The sequence below is a fragment of the Tetrao urogallus genome (assembly GCF_951394365.1).
Source record: "Tetrao urogallus genome assembly, chromosome: 3".
Classification (NCBI taxonomy): domain Eukaryota; kingdom Metazoa; phylum Chordata; class Aves; order Galliformes; family Phasianidae; genus Tetrao; species Tetrao urogallus.
Window position 1 is genome coordinate 16,837,412 of NC_136815.1, and position 20,896 is coordinate 16,858,307.

The following is a 20,896-nucleotide window of genomic DNA, read 5'->3' on the forward strand; positions in this document are numbered from 1 at the left end:
CATCACCTTTCCTATTGCCAACAGTATGCGTGCTTGGTGCTGCACAGAAAGCACGCTTTTGCTCCTAATTCTTTTTGAGGCAGCATTTAACATTTGTTCGAACAGCAACCACAAGATCACAAAAGATACTGGAGTCCTTTGCACACAGCAGACAGACATGTGAAGGACATCTCTGCCCCAAAATACCTCTGCTGACAGCAGATCTCCTGCAGTTCACCAGGCGCTGTAAGGAGACATCAGGGTGGAGCCCCACAAGAACTCCGTGTTGAGTTTACCTCTGTTTTTGTGGACAAGGCGTCCTCTACGCCAGCAGTCCTGCTAACACGCCCATGGCTTTTAGCCAGTGCTTCCGCCAGACGGGGTTAGCACACGTGTGTTGGCTGGTGTAGGGTCAGACCCAGTTGTCCCGGTGAGACAATACAGTCGTTAAATATACTATGCAACGTACTGTCTGAGGACAAAGTGAGTTTTCGCATCGCTACACGTTCCGTAAAAAAGCTGTCACTGAATAACAAGCGGCAGAAAACCTCTGCCACGCTGCGCTATTTATACAGCCGAGCATTCAGCACGCCCGCCCTTACAACATCTGCCTCCGTTACGTCTCAGCTCCGGCGCCTCAGCGTGAAATCCATAAAACTGCAAATAAAGTCAGCGCTGGGGCTGCTCGCGTTCAACGCGCTACAATCCCCGCAGGCTTCAGCGGGCGGCGGCGGCTGCTCGAGGCGGCCGTGTCGCGCACCTGAAGCACGGGGCAGCGCCGGAGCCGGCCAGAACCGTTGCCGACCCCCGCGCTCAGCGCCCCAGGGCGGGCGGGCGGGCGGCGGCACCACGTGTCGGGGCGGGGAGCGGCGGGGCCGGGCCGGGCTCTGCCACCCGCAGCGCAGCGGCCGCCGCAGCAGTAGCCGCCGAGCGCGTCCCTCTCGCCCATGCCAGGTGCCCCGTGCCGGACTGCGCCGTGACTGAGCACCATGGGGCCCATGCGGGAAAGCGGCAAGGTGAGAGCCGGGCGGGAGAAGGCTGCGGCGGAGCACGGGCGGCGGGAGGCGGCGAGACCGGTGGGCTGCCGGGGAAAGGCGGGCTGCGGGACTGGGGGCTGCGAGGTCGGGGAAATTCGGGCTGAGGGAGGAGCGGGACTGCGAGACCGGGTTTGGAGCGAGGCTGCAGAACCGAGGTAAGAGCGGGCCTGCGAGGTGGTGGCCCCAGGGGTGAGGCGGGATCCGGAGTGCCGCAGGGGGCGGGCGGGGGCTCGGGCTGGGCCCGCGGGATCCGCCGCCGCCGCCGCCGCCGCCTTGGGGCGCCCCACGCCGCAGCCGCCGCTTCCTCTCCCTTCTCCCGCTGCGCGGCGGCCGCGGGCGGCAGAGCCGAGCCGGGCCGAGCCCGCGCCCCCCCGGGGGGCGGAGGCCGCCTCCTGCCCGCCTCCGCGGGCGGCGGAGGGCGCGTCCGAGGGGCGGCGGGCGGGAGCGGGCGCTGACGGCCGGGGGGCTTCCTTCCTTCTTTCCTTCTTTCCCGAGGAGGAGCAGAAGGCGCACCCGGAGAAGGAGGTGTCCCGCAGCCGCATCCCCCGCCTCGTCCTCCGGCCGCAGCCGCCGCAGCAGCGCAAGGTGTCGCCCGCCTCCGAGTCGCCCTTTTCGGAGGAGGAGAGCCGGGAGTTCAACCCGCTCAGCTCCTCCGGGGGCTCCGCCAGGACCATCAGCAGCAACAGCTTCTGCTCAGGTACCTGCCGGCCCTACGGCAGCGCAGCCCCCGATTCCTCTTGCAGTTAGATCTGCTCTTCTTCGTGTCCGTAAGTGACACCAGATGTTTCCATTTCGAGTTCTAAGGGCTTAGCTCTCCGCTGCTAAGAAGCTGGCGGTTTGATTGCTGTGGAACGGTTTCTTAAATAGAAAGATTTTCCTTAAAACCCACAGCATCTGTGTGAGGAACTGTGGAAAGCCCATGAGCCACAGCCTGCAAGGTGGGGCGGTGGCTGTCGAAGCTGTGGGTTAGATATCTCAACTCGTTTGTCTTTGTGACATTGACCTCCACGCTTGAGTCGGAGCACAGCGTGCAGGTGGTGTGTTCCTGTTCCGTGGAAGTTACCTTTGGGTGTTTGAAGGCTCACCCTGTCCCCAGACAGCATGCGGTCTGCCCTGAGCTGGACATTGGGTCATGGAGTGGGGAGAATCACTGCAGACCACAGTGTCTACTTTCCAGACCCAGTCTGTGTCAGGGACTGCTCAGTGTTGAACTTCTGGCGTTTGTGGAGTTCAGCACTAAGTCCCCATCCAGCAGTGAGTCACTCGGATGCTCAGTAGCTGTGAGTAATCCCCCAGCTCAGCAGAATGCTTCATCCCATAGGAAATTATGCACATGGGCTGTGAGGGTCAGATCACAGAGCCCTTGGCACTGTATGCATGTGGTGGTTTTAAAGATAATTTGGTGACTCAAAGTTTGTTTTTATTAGCTGGTATTTTGGAAACATTCTCTATCTCACTAAAACTCCGACTTGCAATGAGTGTTTTGTAATATTCCATTTCAGAGCAAGTTCCTCAACTTTCCTTTTCTTTCTTCATTAAGTATTTAAGTTACTGAGCCCAGTCAGAAATAGTCATGTTTATAATTTTCTTCACTAATTTGCTGTTTCTCTCAAGAATCAGTACTTTAGCAATGTATACAAACAGTGAATTTCCCTAGATGAGGAACACAGCATCTGTGCCCGATTCCAGTCTTTCCCTCTCAGCCTGGATAGATTTTGCAATCCAAGCTCAGCAGTGATCTGTTGGTTATTGTTTGCGAAACAATGCAGGTCGTTAAACAAACAACTGCTTCATCTGAGGAGCATGAAGCATTTTTCCCACACCATGTGCATCCCTCCCTCTTACCTGTTGGGGTTTGCCTGCTTCCTCATAAGGATCCAAGAAGTAAAATCATTTGAAGCTGTTTACAGATGCATTAATTTTTTATGATCTCTCATAAATGGTTGGGTTTTTTCTTTTTTTCTTCCCCCACCTCCCCCCCTCCCCAATCATTTGGTTTTGCGTCCTGCTCTTCAGTCCTACTCAGCATGGTGCTGCCAAAGCTGTCCCACCATGCTGTATTTCTTGACTCCCCATAGCAGCTCTGTGCTTGCTGTGGAAGTCAGACGGTGTTCACATAGGCATTGAGTAGTGTGATGCTGCTGCCTTAATCTTCCTCTCAAGCTCAACTGAAAATACTTTTATTTCTTCTATTCATCTTTCCTTCTTTAAATGCTGCCTTGATTTAGCCTGGCTTACCTGATTTCCTCATTCTCTGAAGCCCCTTTGCTACCTTTCAGTGAGAGACCTTCTGTATTGCCACACACCCATTGTAGGCTGAACATCCCCAGCAGCAGCGGGCTCTCCAGCCAGCCCTATCTATCTTCACTGGAGGGTGGCGTGCAGAAAGTGGATTTAAAATTAGTGGCAATCCACTTGGAGCAGAAAAGGAGAGCAGATGGAAAGTATGATGAATGACAGTGTGATGGCAGTATGTAAAGCTCCTGAGCATTTGGATAAATGTATTTTCTGTAAGTTCTGTAGTGATCATTAAACTCAAAAGTTTCTTGGTAAGCAGTGGGGATTGTACAGTTTCTTTCCTTTTGAACCTCCTGAAAAGTTGGTATCTACCTTTCTTATTATTGATACCCAACCGATTATGATGGGTAGATTTCTTTTTCCCACCAGAAGATCTGATTTTTTTTTTTTTCCTCAGCCCAAGTAAATATGTGTTTCCTGTCTGATTCCCTAGAGAGAATCCCCTAGAGGGTTTGATTCCTTTCTGGCATTGTCCATTTCCTTGTGTGCTTATATCGGTCTCGATGCACAAGTGAAAGCTTGGATTTCTGTCTCTCACTCAGAGCAGCAGTATCTTCTGGATATCATTAAAGATGCTTTAGGAAGGCAAAGGACAGGAAGATAAGTTTCTTTGGGTACTGTCATGGTGTGAGTATGGTGGCAACAGCAAAAAGTACTACTCAGCGATTAGCAAAAGATGCTTCATTTTCTTCCATGTAGTTACTTATGAAGAAGTTGTTAGTTCTGGCTGAGGTAAGCTTTAAATCTGCATGATCAGCTCCTCCTTGTCCTGTAGGACTGCATCAGAGGCTCAGTTGTTTGTATTGGTCGAGTTTCTACAGTTGACTTTGTGTCCGTTTCGCTTTGTTAGACTGCATGAACCACAGTGGGGCTGTCAACCCGTTTTTCCTGCAGTATTCCTGATAAAATGTCTTTTTAGCATACCTTGTATGTATGAAAACTGAAGTGGATGCTCTGAACATGGTCTGGGAAGCTGAGTCTTTGTGTCAGTACTCACCACATACAATCCCTCTGTAACATCTTAGCACATCTGGGGTCCTCTTTGTCATCTGATATGAGAGCACTGCTCTACCCTCAACCTCTGCTCTCCTTTGGCTTGGATGTCAGCCACAGAACTCATATGTCAAGTGATGAAAAAACACTCTCCCAGCAGCATCGTCTGGCTGGCCTGCTGCTGAGTGTTCACAATCTCATGAGTGTTTCCCTCATAAGTATCTCCTGGTATTGAACCTGCCATGCACCCTCATTTTGTCACAGAGGAGTGCATTTTAGCACCACAAACGTGATTCATTTGTCTTTGGCTAAGGAGCTGCACTGAGGAGGAAGGAGGCTCCCTCCAGCTATTGCAGATGCAATGTTTGCCTTATGAGAAATAGGATACGGGGGGTGGGGTGTTACGCTTTTATTGTGTGTACACATCTTTTTGATACCAGCTAATTGCGTGTTGGATTGAAGGCTGCCTGGAATTGCCCAGATGAATAGTGGTCTGCTTAGCTTTGAATTGTAAAAGAAAGTTCATTAGAACATTGCTTTTTTTTTTTTTTTTTTTCCTTTCTGTATTTTCCGCCTATGAATAGCTTAGATTTTGAATTTCTTACTGCGAGGAGGAATGCTACCTTTTTATAGGCACTCAGCCTTCTCCTCAGCCTGTGTCCAGAAGCCAGCTGGCCGAGTTTCTGCAGGTAGGGGAGCTTTGCAAGAAGCACTTGTGCATTTAACCATCAGTTCAGCAGCAGACTTAATGAGACAGACAAGCTGTTTTATTCCAGTAGCAAAATGTTCCACTTTTTGTAGTCTTGTCTACAGATCTCCTTTTTAACTAGAGTATGCAGTACTACAGTCTGTTGAAAGACAGCAGTATCTCTGTACATGAGTGATTGTGATTCTCTCCCTCAGAGCGTTCAAAAAATACGGGTTTGTTTGTTTTTTCCTTTCAAGTTTCCAGACCTGAATTCAGTCTTTATTTCTTAACTTTTTTTTTTCATGGTATGTAGATCTTCTTTTAAAAACATGTTCCTTAAGTCCGTAGCGCAATAAATGTGGTGATATGGCTGCACTGTAGTTTCTGGGGTGTAACATAGCAGCAGCAGGAAGTTCAGTCCCACGGTTGCCTGCTCAGTGTCTGCCATGCATGGTCCACTGAAGCTTTGAGACTGTGTGCCAATTGGACAAGCTGCTGAGGGATGGAAGGGCTGAGTTCATAGTGCATATACCAAAAAAAGGGTGCAAGCTCCCGACAGCCATATTAAAATAGTGTGGATGCACTACCCCTCACCACAGTTTGCAGGAGAGGGGAGTTTGTAAAGATCTGTTAATTTGTGTTACTGGACAAAATGCTGCACCTTCTGTCACCTTCATAAATCATATCTTTGCTACACAGCGTTGGAGTGGGCTGTGCCACAAATCAGCCAGCCCTGGAGGCTCCAACACTGAAGTGTATGTACTTAAATTCCTATTTCTGAATAGGAAAAGATTAGATGAAAATGAGTTTGCAGTGTTTTAACAAGTCAACAAGATTAAGCCTAGGGCAGTAGTATAAACTACTAAAATAATTACCCTACTATTGATGTGTGTATATATATATACAATTACTCTTTGTGTATGTAAGTTTATGTATACAGATATTATTGTGGAAACAGTGAGCTGTTCCGTTCTTCTGTGTTGTTTTAAGAAGAAATATTCAGTTTCAGTAGTTCCTTCTTGGCTCTTTTTTTTTTTTTCTCACAGTTACTGAATTGTACACTTAAAAGTTCTCAAATGCCTGATTCTGAAAGCTCACCCCTCTTTCCAGCCCTCCTGCTGGAAGCTGCACTTTTGCGCAGTGCTTTTGCCATTTTTTCAAATTTCTGAAGTAGAGCTGTTCCCCTGAGAATGTGATTGCAGCACTCAGTAAGGCAGTTTAGCAATCAGTCTGATATTAATTTTCCAAAAACATTGAAACAAAGTCTACTTCTAAAAGCACACTCGTGGCCTTTGCATAAAGGCGATGCTGGTGACATGCTTCCTTTTTTCCCTGCTGTTTCCCTGGAGAATTTCCTGCTGGGCCAACGTGCATGCAATAATTTATTATTGCTTCATGCTGTTATCCACCATTTCTGTTTCTGTGCAGCAGAAATGTGTTCCAAACATGGAAGTGAGGAAAGTGCCTAGGTACTAAGAAGCACAGCCTGCATTTTCCTCTGTGCTTGGCCTTTTTGCATCCCTTTCAACTTCAGTCTCTACTGCTTCTTACTACGTAACTATTCTTTTGTGTCTATACCACACAACAACATCTGGAAGCCAAAATATTTGACCTTTTGAATGTTTGTTGTTACCTTTTTATGTATCTGTCAGCACTTTGCAACCTGACCCAGATCCTACTGAAGTCAGCAGAAGCGTTCCCATTGTCTCTGGGACTTTTTGGACTGTGTCCTGAGAACACTTAGTGCTGGTCCCTTTCTACTAGCATTTGTTACAGTCTGCTGTGTCCTGTGTTGACTGTCAAGGCTAAAATCTAGGCTGTACGGTATGTTTTTTTCACTACCAATATGAAGTCTAGTACTCTTGCTTTAAAGTATTTTTTCCTGCAATTTTGTGTTGAGTTGAAAAGTGTCATGCCTATTGAAGAACATCACAGGTTGTAGAGGAAATGAAATGTTTATCTAATGATAAGTTTTTGATTATAACAAATAATAATGATAATTGATAGTAATAAATAATGGAATCACGATGCTTTAAAGGAAATTCTCACATGATAATTGTACATTTAAAAGGTTAATATTTGTCCGTAACACCTTGGATCAGTGTTTTGATGTATAGATCAGCAAATGCAATCAGTAGGTTCTATGGTGATGCTAAATGGCAGTCTGAGATAGAACAATTAAAAGGAAAAAAAAAAAAAAAATACACATACTACAGCAACAGATAGACTCTGTGTTGTGTGACTCTTGTGGTTTCCAAGCAGCATTAGAAGGTAAACCTTAGGAGGTGATATTCAAGCTACAAGGCTCACAGCTGTCAGCCATGGAGATAGAGCAGTATGGGAAACAAGGAATATAACACTTACACCATTTGATGAACAGTTAGAATTTTATTTGTGGTCTGTTTTATATGTTTTCTATACAAAAGTGGTACTTTCAAAACTGGGTAGGATATTTATCGCTTCTTCCTTGCTGCACAATGGAATTAAACACACTCAGAAAATTATCTGTATGCACGTACATTTCACATGATGTGGATATGACATCCATAGCATTAGTTGCATTTGATGTAATCAAATAGCAGCAGTGGTTCCACTGCCAACAGTTGGCATCAGAACAGGTCAGAGAGTTCTGGAAAAGTTCCTTAAAAACTAATGAATTATTTTTTTTCCCTCTCTCTTAAGACTCTGTGCTTTCCTCTACTTCAGTTAAAATTGTTCTTTAAAAATTTCAGGTAGATTTTCAGTCCTTCAGAGCATTAAACACATTGCCCAAATGTTTTCTGTGGTATGATATCAAAACTCAGAGGCTGTGCTATTCCCGATCACAGCATTCTCCTAGTAACAGCAGTCTTTTTATTGATATTTTGCTAGCAGGCCTTCATGCTTTTGTTGTCTAATAGCAGTACCATTAGCTGTGCTATAAATTTAATTACAAAGCTAGTAAACTGCAATTATATAGCCCTTTTTCAGATGGTTTCCCAGAATTCACATCAGTCCCACTTATTAATGAAGTGTTCAAAAATAATGAAGACTAGCAAAGGCATCGTTCGCTGCCAAAGTCGATTAAAATTTGTTGCCTTAGAGTAACAGCTATTGTCAGTCAGATGTCATTAGCTGATATCTGTAGAGACATGTTTATGGGAAATACTGCCTGGTGAAAAATTCCTAGGCTTTAGGAAGGGATAAATCTGTCTTCTTTGACCGTCCTCTCCCCTCTTCTGCAGAGAGTAAGCCTGTCACACTTTCACCATGTTGTGAGTGAGCAGAGGCACCTCTTGCTGAATGCAGTGAGCAGTTTGCATGCTGAACTTTAAGCAGTGCCTGGTCAGACTAAATGCAAGCTGGTAAAGAACGGGTTTGGGGGAGTTTGTACACTCATGGTAGGAGCAGAGAAAAGGAATTGGAGATGTGTAATCTTTGATATTACCTATGGGATTAGTTTTTGCAGGTATAACATTAAAATAGCTTGGAAGATGGATTGGGGGGGGGGGAAAAAAAAAAAAAAGATGGTCCCCAGCTGTGGAATCAAGAAGTAAACTCCTGAGTATGTAGTTTGTCCAACTTCTTTTTTGAGGAAGGACCATTGCCAGCACTGCATCACATCAGCCGTGGCTTTGTCTGCCTGAACCTTGAGACATTTCAAGGACAAGATCTGTGTAACCTTCCTGCGTGCCCTAAGGGAGTGGTGAGCTGTTAGCCTGCCTCACTGCAGCCAAAATGGAGCAGAGTTAATTCAAGTTCTGCCTGCAGAGACATGGGGATTAAATGTAGAATTAATTTGCTTAGCAGGATTTCATATAAGTAGGCCTTGTCAGATAAACCTCTTCTCTTTTTTGGACAGGGCTGTAGTTTTGGTTGCTCTTCTACTGTCCTTTAGAGCAGGGTAGAAATTAAACACCACCCCAGTAGGTTGTAAAAATCTAGAATGAATTTGGCATTGACCAGATGGACTAAAACTAGTAGCATGAATTTTAGCATTTAGCATTTAATTATTTTAGTAAAGTAATTGAATGTTTTTGTCTGCAGTCTGTAATTTTGTAAAATTGTTCTGGTTTGCAGGTGACAAATTGTTAGTAGCAAACGTCTAATCATCTGGAGTGTGTGAAGGAGCCTGTTGGAATGGCTGTGGTAGGAACAAAAAGCTATAGCACAGACAGGAACCTCGGAGAATACGTTTGCTTTAAGCTGTGCTCCTTGAATTATGCAGAAGTGGGAGCTGGTTTCCTTCCTTTCAAAGCCTCGTATTGTGGGTGTGAGTATACTCCACCTCTGTCTTTATAGGTACACTTTCATTTATACTGTTACATTTCATCCCTTTCCTTTGGTTCTCAGTGTTATCCAGTTTTTCCAGAATGATATTGTCAGTTTCCTGTTAATAGTGTTTCCTAGTGGAGGAGTGAACCCTTACACCCACTGGTGTAGCTGCCCATGTCAGCATGGTGGTTGATGTAGTCAATGGAGAAGGCAGGTCCTCTAGGCAATGATATGGCTTGTATTCTCTGGAGAAGTCTAAATACAGCTGACTTAGCCTCTAGAGAAGCCTATTTCTCTCTGTTTACTATAGAAAGAGCATTGGCAAATGGATCTTAGGTGATGCATTCTTTGGTGTCTGCCAGCAACTTTTATTAATTCATAAAGACTCACACATTCCAAGATCAGAAGAACACCAAAGCAACTCTTAGGGATTTAAAACTGTGGGCCGACCAGCAGAATGAGAGACTATACTGAAAAATTGTGAGATGGTCTTGATGGTTCACTGCCAATAACCAATTCATGGTGCATCATCCTTACAGGGATGTACGGAAAGGGAGAAGTCAGGATGCAGTCTCAGTATGCTAAGTGAGTTAAAGTTCATCAGAATCCTGTGTTTAATTCTGGAATCCACGTCTCTTTGGAGAAGAACAGAGTGCAAAGTTTCTGAGCACTGATCAGAGGAATCTTGAGAGAAGATGAAAATGTGACAGTAGAAAAGAGGTCAGATAGGGGACAGGCAGTGTAGACTTGTAAAAACACAGAACTAAATCTGACAGCTAGGAATGAAAGTAGAAATGAGTGTTTCTACAGGAAGAGCATAATTAATTATCTAGATGGATTAAATAAGGGGGTTGGATATGTAGTATTTCTTTAAGACTTGAGGGAATGACAATATTTTTCTAAAGAAGGTTCTAAAACAAATTGCAGTGGAAACTGTAAAGCTTCTGAGCTCAGAGGATCAGAGAATAATATCATGTGTGGTCTTAAAGTCTGTGAGAGCACTTTTTTTTGTCAGTTGCTAAGAGTATTATCACCTTAACACATTTGTCTTTAGTATTTGAAAGTTTGTCAGTGCATGCAAACATCAGAGTACACCAAGCAATTTCCGAGAATGTTTGAGAAGACGTCAACCCATGCTTGGCTTTGGAACTTGGCCAGTGTATCTGAGCTGGGAGAGGGGTTAGGCACAGCATTTTGATGATGAAATCCAGCTGAAGCTTGAAGGGAAGAGCTGCTTCCAGAACGCTCTTGAGAGACCACTCTGAAAAAAAGACACCATGGGTATAGCAAGGAAAGCAATGAAAAGTCACGTGTTACTTAAGTGCTTTCCCTCTGTTTGCTTGTAAATAATACAGGCAAGATAAATAGACTTTCACAGCAGTTTTTGCCAGCTTTCTCTCTGCTATCCTGGTACTCTTGCCTGCAAAGATAAATCAAGTGTTTTCCTTAAAGTTATACCTGAAATCCTTTTTGGGTAAAACTTAAGAAGTTATAAGATGCTCCATAGACCTTGCTGAAAACTGTATTCTCACTGTGTCTTCAGCAGAAGGTAAATTCCATTCTGGCTCACTCGCTCCTACTTCCCCATAGCCAGCTTTGAAAACAGATTCCTTACCTTGGCCAAATACTGGACAGTCTGGCATTTTTCACCTTCTCTGTCAGAGCTGCAGCAGAGTTTTGGACAGATATGGGGAAGATCTCAGTCCCACACTGCCTCATTTGTATTGCTGAAGGCTTCTCTAGCAAGAAGAAATGAAGGTAAGTGCAGGGAATCTGCCTTGCACTGGGCATGTGGATGGCACCTTGGGGTTCTCCAGGATTCTCCTTGTAGCAGAGCAGCGAGGTGCAGATTGGTGCACAGCACAACCTCACTTGCCCACGATGATGAGCTCCTATGTCTCACTTGCAGCTGTTCTTTTTGTGATAGCAAACATTTTGATTCCTTAAAAGGCATCATAAAAAGCTGACACAGAAGTCTGTCACAGTATTGAAAATTTTGGAAAATTTATGATTTTGTATTCATTCTTCTAGCTGGTATCTTATAGAAGGATAAAAGTTATTCATGCGGTAAAAACAAACTGCCAGAAGAATGGAAGTTCAATAAAATAATTCATTTACATCAGCTGGCGTTGGAGTGCTCACCTGGTTATCAGTGGGTTTAAAGGTCATGAGTGGTGTGCACAGAGATCTATTGTTCCTTATGCCAGGCTCATTTGTTCATTTAATAAATGCCCTGTTGGAGCAAGCACTGTAGTCCTTAAGCATAAATTAAGGTTAAGGTTATGTAGATTATGTGGGGTAATCTGATCGTACAATGTGATGTGTTACAAGAGGCAGTGGTAGGAGGGCTTGAAATTAAAATGCTTATTCTCGCATGCTTTCTTTAGCTACTGTTTTCCTATCTCAGAAATGTGTTTACTTGTTTGTTTTTTAATGCCCTAATTCTTAATGCTGCAGCTTAGCTATTTCATTATTACAAGGTTCCATCGGTTCTTGAGGTTCTCCAGATGGAATCCCCATAGCTCATGAAGTCTCCCATGTAAAACACTTCAGTAAGGTTTGCAGAATTACGTTGGATTTTGTTGATGGAGATATGGAGTAACTAGTTTATTTTTCAGTTGTCTTCTTTAATCTTTTTTTTTTTTTTTTTTTTTTTTTAAACACAGAGTTCTGAAAATGATGCTACATAAAGAAAGTGCAAAGGTTGTGAAAAAAATTAAACTGCAGGAATATACACTTCTACATAAGGGTATTTGATTATAAATGTTGGTGAGCTTCTAAAGAGAAGATTGCTTATATACACTTCCAGAGCTTTCTCAGCCATGCTGATTCACACCGCTGTCAGTAAGATTCGTTCAGCCTGAAGAAGAGACTCTGAACCCTTGAGAAAAGGAAATAGGCACTGATCTGGCAGAAAGCTGCCTCCTCTCTTCTCTGTGTCGTTATATTGTGATGTTGATATGATTGGAAAGGATAAAAGGAAAAGAATGGTAGAGTAACCATACACAGGGAAAGCTTTTGCACATGGAAGGATGCAGGTATTACGCTGTACTGAGGGAGTAATGGTTAACAATTGCAAGGCTTCTCTTTGCTAGGGATGGAGCCATGGGAAGATTAGCCAGTTTAGGGTGTCCTTCTCATAAACATACAGTTGTGTACTGACTGAACAGTCTGCCCATGCAGAATCGGGCTTGGCCTCTGTTATGAACAGGATGGAAGTGGTGGGTACAATATGGTCATGCAGGTTACTTGGTTCAGCTGCAGGTACTTGAGTTTCATATTAGGTAAAGGTAATGCACTGGGAACAGAGTGCAATTGCATAAGTAAGATGGCAGCTTTCATTCTGTCCGGGGAAAGAACGAACAATTACATTTCTCCTGGAGAGAATATTGAAGGGTTCCCAGAGTCAGGGTAGTGTGTTTGGTTTTGTTGCCTTTCTATAAAGCCACTGTGACTTTTACAAGAGAAATGATTATTCAAGAGGGGTTTAAATGAAGGAGGTGAGAGGAGTGGTATGTGGGTTTTGTCTCAACTCTGACTTTCTACTTTGCATGTAATTGTTAAGAGCTGGAGTGTTTATATTCTTGGAGATCAGAAATGCTGCTCTATTCCAAGCAGTGGTTACCGGTGTTTGCAGTACAAGTGTTCCCTCAGTAGAATTCTGCTTTAACAAAAGCAGTCCATATGTAATGTGTATGTAATGTGCCCTTTTTCAGAAAGAGGTAACACACATCCACTTGTTAAAAATGGAAAAGCTCTGCAATCAGTCACTTTAAAAGAAAAAATAATCCTGGGAAACCTTTATAAATTGCAGATAAATGAAAATCTTGACTTTGTGTTTGTAGGCTATGTTTAAATCTAGATAGTTCTGTCGGTAGATAGTTCTCTTGTTCACATGGGCACATGAGACATGTATGCCTTGCTCATTTCTATCCACTACAGATAAAGTGACATGATCCAATCTCGTGCCTTGTGCACATTTGTTAATGCCATAGCATCCTCTAACATCGCTAATTCAAAAGAGCTTTTCTTCAGTACGAATTGTTATTGTGTAGCCCCCAATTTTACCTTTGTTAGACATACGAAACAAGCACTCATTTCAGTCCACCATAAGGTGCTGGAAACTTAATCACAAATGGGAGAAAATAGTAGGTACTTGCCAGGTTTCAGAGCCAAATTGAGATGTGTCCTGTAAGACATATATATATATATATATATCACATATATATATATGTTAGAAAGTTTGATGTTTTCCCTTTTCTCTTCAGATGACACTGGCTGTCCTAGTAGCCAGTCAGTATCTCCAGTTAAGACTCCTGATGCTGGACACAGCCCAATCAGTTTTTGCACCGGTAGTGATGGAGACTTCTCCAGGAAGAAATTCAGTGCAGGAACAATGAATGAAGGAAACTCACAGCTGGCTCGATATAAGAAGGATACAAAGACAAGCCTTGTAAAGCCTGGTGAGTATAACATAGTTCCTTTCGTTTAAGTAATTACACTCTCTAATTGACAATTACATCTACAGGTGTCCAGATGCTTTGTATTGTGCTGCCTGTGATACAGCTAATGTTGATAGTAAATAAAAAAGATAATTAGGTTCTTTCTATGGAACCACCTGCAAGGTTTGAAAACACTGCAAATATTAGCTTGGAAATGTAATTAATTGATGTCTTCACTTTCTTTTATGAGGTTGGGTGGTGATGTCAAATAACAACTGAAATGTATTTTATCCTATTTCATGGTAATTGTACACATAGTTCACTGGCCAAAGATAAATTAATCTTGCTATCAAAACAACAAATTGTAGTCCTCTAATGTTAGATTGATGGTTAGACCCTGCCCAAAGTTTATGCCATCAGGCTGCAGTAGCTCTTGGGATACAGCATGTCAAATCAAGACAGGATAATGGGTAGAGTGCGTACACGAGTTATGCAGATGTGGCTCCATGGTGCATTGTCTGAATGAAGAGCTTGTCTCCCATTGCCTCAAGCTAATGGGCCACCTTGGACCACCAATTAAATCAGCACCTGCTTGTCACGCATCCAAGACTAAATGTCCTGGTGTGTCATGGGCTGCTGTAATTTTAATGAGTAGATATAAAATGTATCTGTGAATCACATACAGACAGCTCTTGATTGCAGATTGTCAGGATATTTCTGCCTTTAGCTCTTGATTACAAATGGCCAGGATATTTTCACAGTTATTTAATTAATCTGGGAGACAGGGTGTTTTGACTCTGTGCAGAGCCAGCTGCAGAACTGACATGGTTTATGAGCTCAGATACTTCATGGCTGTATTGTTCCCAGAGTTACTTTACTTCTAGAAGCATTTTAGACATTTTCATGAGGAGTCATCTCAGATTTTCCAGAGCTATATTTCTGAGGTCAGAAATAGCAGAGAATCAGTTACAAAAACTCTTCACTGGCTTGAAAGGTCTGATTAAGTCTGACTTACCGCTTTCCTTGCAGAGTTCTTCAAATCATTTCATAGCTCCTGTATTACTTGTGTGTTCTCAGTCTCTCATTAGTTTGCATATATATATATATATATATGTGTGTTTATTATTTATTATTTATTTGTAATAAATGTATTTATTTATTATTATATATATTAAAGATTTGTTTCTTATTTCGTTAAAATCAAGGAATTTGATGCAGGTAGAATGTGGAGAATATTGTAAACATCAGTCAAATCTGCAAACATGGCTCTCAAAACCATTTTGTATATGCTTGAAGACATAGCTTAAGAAAATGCATATAAAGAAGTTTTGAAGTTTATTCTATGAAGAGTCCTCTGCACATGGACAAATTATGCATGTGTTTCAGTAAATGACTTCACTGTTTTCAATTGTTAATTGGCAATGGTAATTTAATACACTTTTCCATTAGTTGTCAGTAGTAGCCTTCATTTTGCTTGATGGACAGAGGAAAAGGATCTGGGGGAGTTAGTGGACAGTCAGCTGAACATGAGCCTGCAGTGTGCCCAGGTGTCTGAGAATGCTGGCTTATATCAGAAATAGTGTAGCCAACAGGAGCAGGGAAGTGAGCATCCCTCTATACTTGGCATTTGTGGGGCTGCACCTCAAGTGCTGTGCTCAGTTTTAGGCTCCTTACTACAAGAAAGACATCGAGGCATTGGAGCATTTCCAGAGAAGGGCAACAGTGCTGATGAGGGGACTGGAGCACGAGTCTTGTGAAGAGTGGCTGAAGGAACTGGGATTGTTTAGTCTGGAGGTGAGGAAGCTCAGGGGAGACTGTATTGCTCTCTACAACTCCCAGAAGGGAAGTTGTAGTGAGGTGGGGATCAGCCTCTTCTCCTAGGTGGCTAGCAATAGGACAAGAGATGATGGCCTTAAGTTGCATCAGTGGAGGCTCTGGTTGGATTTTAGGAAATGTCTCTTCTATGTAGTGAGTGGTGAGGCATTGGAACAGGCTGCCCTGGGTGGTGGTGGAGTCAACGTTCTGGAGGTTTTCAAGAAAACAATAGGTGTTTGTGAATATGAGTGATATGAACTACAGTGATCACAGGCATGGGTTGGTGGTTGAACTAGATGATCTTAGAGGTCTTTCCAACGTTAATGATTTTGTGGTTCTGTGATTTCAGATCTTTCAACTGATTTAGTCTAGGTATTTAACAATATTTACTTTTCAGACAGTTCCTTTCCAATATTAGGCTTATCATAGAAACATAGAATCATCTAGGTTGGAGAAGACCAAGATCGTGAAGTCCAACAATCGGTGTGACCTGCTAAGCACTATCACTAAACTGTATCCCTTAGTGCTGCTTCACATGTCACTTAGATACCTCCTGGGATGGGGAGTACATCACTTGCCTAGGCAGCGTGTTTCAATGCTTGACCACTCTCTCCACAAATAAATTCTGCCAAATGTCCAATCTAAACCCACCCTGGGCAGCTTGAGACCATTTGCTTGCATCTTATTACTTGTCACCTGAGAAAAGAGACCAGCACTCTCCTTGCTAGACTTCTTTCAGGCACCTGTAGAGATCAAGGAGATCTCTCCCCTCAGCCTTCTTTTTTACAGACCAACGACAATTCCCTCAGTCACTCCTTATAAGTCACATTTTCTTCTGCTTTCTCCTGCTTTATTGCTTTTCTCTGCACACACATTCATATTTGTCTGTACCTCTACTCTCACTACATTTTTTGAGTTACCTGAGCAGTTTCAGTTAAATTTTTGTAATAGTAGAAACATCAGTAAGGTTGTGCAAATGTCAGTTGAAAGGCTAAAAGGGCAAAAGCAACCTGAATAGAGTTTTAATTCACTTAGGGTGAAAAAATAAAAAGGATTCAAAATCAACTTGTTTCATTAGTGTACTGCTTATTTGACTGCTTTTAATGTTATTTTGGGGTAAGACAGACGTACAATGATCCTCATCCATTCATTTGTGGCTTTAACTTGTTGTCTTTGTAGCTTTCTCTTAATGTGGTTTGTTCATACAGGTAGAGTAGGCATCAGTGCTTCTGTGCTCATTAACCTGTAAGTTTGGAAACTGGTCTCTAGAGCTCCAGATTGTTGCTCCTGGGATCCATCAAAACTCTTCAGGCAGGAAATGGTTCCCATTGCTGTCTCTTGATTTCAAATGGATCCAGTCCATTCCCTGTGGCATTTTTGTGCATGAATTTCTGGTGACTTGGGAAGATATGGCCCTTGTACAAAGAGAAGGCATTGTCTTATAGCAAAACTTGCAGGGAGCAACAGGGGAATAGTAGAAAGGAAATGGATGTGGGAGGAGAGTAGCAGCAGTGTATCCTTGTTGTACATACAGTTCTATATACAGCTGGATCCCTTGGATTTCAGTGCAAAAAGAGTTGTGCATAATATCTTTATCTCTACCATGAGTCCTTTCTGATTTATGAAAATAATCTCTGTGCAGTTATTTATCTGGAATGCCTTGTGATAATGACTGCGTAGCAGTAATGACTACACAGCAGGAGCCAGATGTAAGATTCAAAAATCCAGTCTACCTATAACTTTTATGGACTGTGTCCTGTGCTACATTTTTTGTGTGAGCACTTCAGTGTACACCTTCAAAATGCATATTGTTTTGCAGAAAATTTATTGTTTTCCAGGGTTGTCTTCTTGGAACATGCTGAATTTCAGAAGTAACACTCACACAAATATTTAGATAATTCAGGAAATGTCAGAGTGGGATAGCACTGCGAATGAACCCTTGGGACTTTTTTAGGCTGTTCCCAAACTCCAGTGCTTTTCTTTTATGCTAGCAGTATCACTTAATCTCTCTTTTCTACACTTCAAATTATGAAATATGACATCAGTTTCTTTTCTCTAACAGCCTAAGAATCTCAGTCATACTCTGTTCTTGAAGTATTATCAAACAGGATTTGGATGTCCTTCATAATTTATGTTGTTTGCATAATGAACCATACTTAATCCTGGAATACATTATCGCTACATCTTGCTAACCTTTGGAAGATTTATAAGCATACAAATGTTATGCATCTGTTGATAATAGTTGATAATGTTTTTACTGTGCATTAAATGTAAACCGCAGCAGTATTATAGGTAAATTTAGCTTAAAATCTGTAGCTGTTTCCCAGGAAGGAATGGAGAAGAAAGTTACATTAGGGAAGATACTTACAGTCCTTTCCAGGATTGTGTTAGAAGCCTTTTAATTTCAAAATTTCAGAACTTATTCCCTCTTTGGGGGTGTGATTTGTTTTTGCAATAATAAAAGCAACAGAAAATGCACTACAGGAAACAGCTCTGCAGTAAGACTCAGTAAGTCTAATTAACACTAGTCCTAATTCTGTGTCATGATATTGTGCTGTATCCTGCAGCTTCTATAAGTAAATAAACAGGAGCATGGACATTTCTAAGTATTCACCCTCCTGTGCTGCTGCTTCTTTGGAGGTTCCATCCTGAATTCCTGCACCTCATGTCTAGATCAAGATGACAGTCTTTCTCATCTCATTTTTTTGCCTTCTGTAAAAATACTTAGTGCAAGGATTCAAAATCTGGTCCTGTAAGTTGGAAAGTCATGATAAACTAACAGAAATGTATGGGTAAGGAAAGGAATCTTGAGCAAGGATTGTCAATAACTTTTTCAAGTCTTGTATGTTTATAATAACACAAAGCTGTACTTGAATTTCAATGTCCATGAGCATCATAACTTAAGAATGTGTTCAGCTTTTTTGACAAAAGTCTGATCATTGCCTTCTTACCTCTGATGCCATGGGCAGCTTTGGTCCAGCTTACTGAATGAGCTGTGGTTGGAGTTGTCTCTGAGAACCGATTGAGTTACTGAAGTTTAAATTATTAGGACTTATAAAACATGGAGATGTTCCCACCCTTGTCCCTTTTTCACCTTTATAGGTCCCTTCCAACCCAAGCCGTTCTGTGATGTATGCATAACTGCATGAAACAGGTCCTGGGTGAGCAGCAGTTAGGGTCAGTGCCCAAGCTTTGTAAAGGCTGGCTGTTCATCACTCACAGCTCGTTTCAGTAAAACCACACCAGGTAGCAAAAAGCTACAAAAAATTATTCTCTTTCACTGTTGGTAAAATATTTGTCCATCTATTGCTGGCTCTGGCTAAACTGGTAGCACTTTGGGTTAGAATTAGGTAAGTATTGAAACTTTGTTCTGTTTAAATTAATGGGAGAGACGCAGAGGCTGCTACCACTCAGAACACCTACCTTTGTAGAACAGTGGACATTGAGCACAAATTAAAAAATGTGGAATTCAATCTGAACACAAGGAAACACTTTTTTTCCTGTGACGCTGCTCAAATGCAGTACAGGTTGCCCCAAGATACTGCGTAGTGACTATCCATGAAGATGTTCAAAACTCAGCAGGACACAGTTCTGGGCAGCCTGTTCCAGCTAAACATGAGTGGGGCTCACGAGGCAGATCTTGAGAGCTGGATCTCCAGAGGTCTCTTCAAATCCCAGTGATTCTGTGAGTCTGCGTTATCCAGGGACTTTTTTTTTTTTTTTCTTTTTTTTTTTCTTTTTTTTTTCTCTCCTTTAAACAGTTCATCACACAGATCTGTTGCTAAGTAGTTGCAAGGCACAGCTTGTGCTTTTTCTGTCCTATATTTAATTTCTGTGTACTGCCATTTTGCTTACAGTGAGGTCATAGACATAAAAGATACATAAAGTAATTCTAGTGATCATTATTCAATTCAAAATGTTATTTAACTTTGAGCCATTAGAAGTAACATTGCATTCAGCATGTATTTCCATTATGATCTTTTCTGCTTCTTCCTAATAGATTTGTCAGGTCATAAAGAAATGAGCCTTTGAGCAGGATGTCTCAATCTGAATGGATCAATCTCAGAGGGTGATAGAACTGTTAGGATTTTTAGAAGGGCAGGTGGAGAAGGCTCTATTGGCCCTAAGTTTGTCGTGAGTGCTGAGTAGGTGCAGATGCTTCTTTTTGACATTAGAGCTGATCACAGTTAACATAAAGGAGAGTAGGGATAATAGGACTTGTAGCATTGGGAAGCATAACGGTTAGATCTAAATAACTTAAACAGATGAAACAGGAAGTGCAGGTCTAACTGCTAAAGCATCATGCTCTTCCTGCTGATCTTTTTGTGATCTTTGGTGTGTGAGCATTAGATTCACAGCACACTAAGTGTCCAGGAACTTACTCTTGAGGTCATTCTGTGCAAGCATAGGCTAGTGAGAGGTTGTATACTAACATTAAGTTTATCCATATTGGTACTCTACTTCCATATCTGTATGTATTCTAAAAGCAGAGTCACTTCTGTTGTTTTAAAAACAGAACAGAAAAGGTCTGATTTAGATTATATTGCTGAGATCTGGCTGAACAATTTTACAGATCTTTTGTCAGCCCTCTTGCTCATTTCAGTGTAATAAGATAGGAATAATAGTAATAATCCAATACATTGTATGTGCTTCATCTTTAAAACAGATTAGTTGGTGTATGAGTTCACCGAGAGGTTTTTCTTAGAGGCAGTTCTGGAAATAAGCTTCATCCTAAAGAACTCCACCTTTCTGATTGCAGAAGGGTATAATGATAGGACTTTTCCTATGTTTCATCTTGGGAAGAATAAAAAAATACTAGAAAAGCATGTTTTACTGATGCATTTGTCCAACAACATCTTATTTTTGTATATGCATGGGTTTTGTTCATTTTCAGTACTGAACTTCTGTGAGCAGTGGGAAAATAATAGAACTGTTGTCCCTGTTGTTCAGGAACAAAGGTACAGAGTACAAAAACAGATTGATAGTACTAACTGGAATAGATCCTGTGTCATGCAAAGAGATTCGTTGTTCTGAGCTGTGCTTTCACTTCCATGTTGAGAGTGGCCTCACTATAATTTCTCTGTCTCTGATAATAAATTGATGGAGCATCTTGCCTACGGCCATAAGTTGTCCATATACTAGTTTCTTCTTCTTCCTTCATAAAGTGTTTGATTTAATAACAATCACTTGATTTGGCTGTGCTTATAAGTATAAAACATAAATTCTCTAAAGTGTGCAGAAGCGAGAAGAAGAGCAAAAGCTTGGTTTCCCTGAGTAAATTAAACCTGATGAGGATGACTTTAACTTGAGCATTAGATTTTTAAGTGGCTCAGTATTTAGCAAAGAAATGATACACAGTGGTCAATTACTTGTGCTTCTGGAGGGCTTTT

The 20,896-nt window shown here is 42.2% G+C and overlaps 1 protein-coding gene across 1 annotated transcript in view; it reads left to right on the forward strand.

The window, feature by feature from the left end:
- Positions 1-968: 968 nt before the first annotated feature.
- Positions 969-20,896, forward strand: part of SYBU (syntabulin) — a gene marked incomplete at both ends in the record, with an annotated part of 42,039 nt that continues 22,111 nt past the window's right edge. The window contains 3 exons of the mRNA XM_079533105.1: positions 969-995; positions 1,512-1,713; positions 13,518-13,712. Coding sequence (XP_079389231.1) covers positions 969-995; positions 1,512-1,713; positions 13,518-13,712 — 424 coding nt within the window. The remainder of the gene's footprint in view (positions 996-1,511; positions 1,714-13,517; positions 13,713-20,896) is intronic.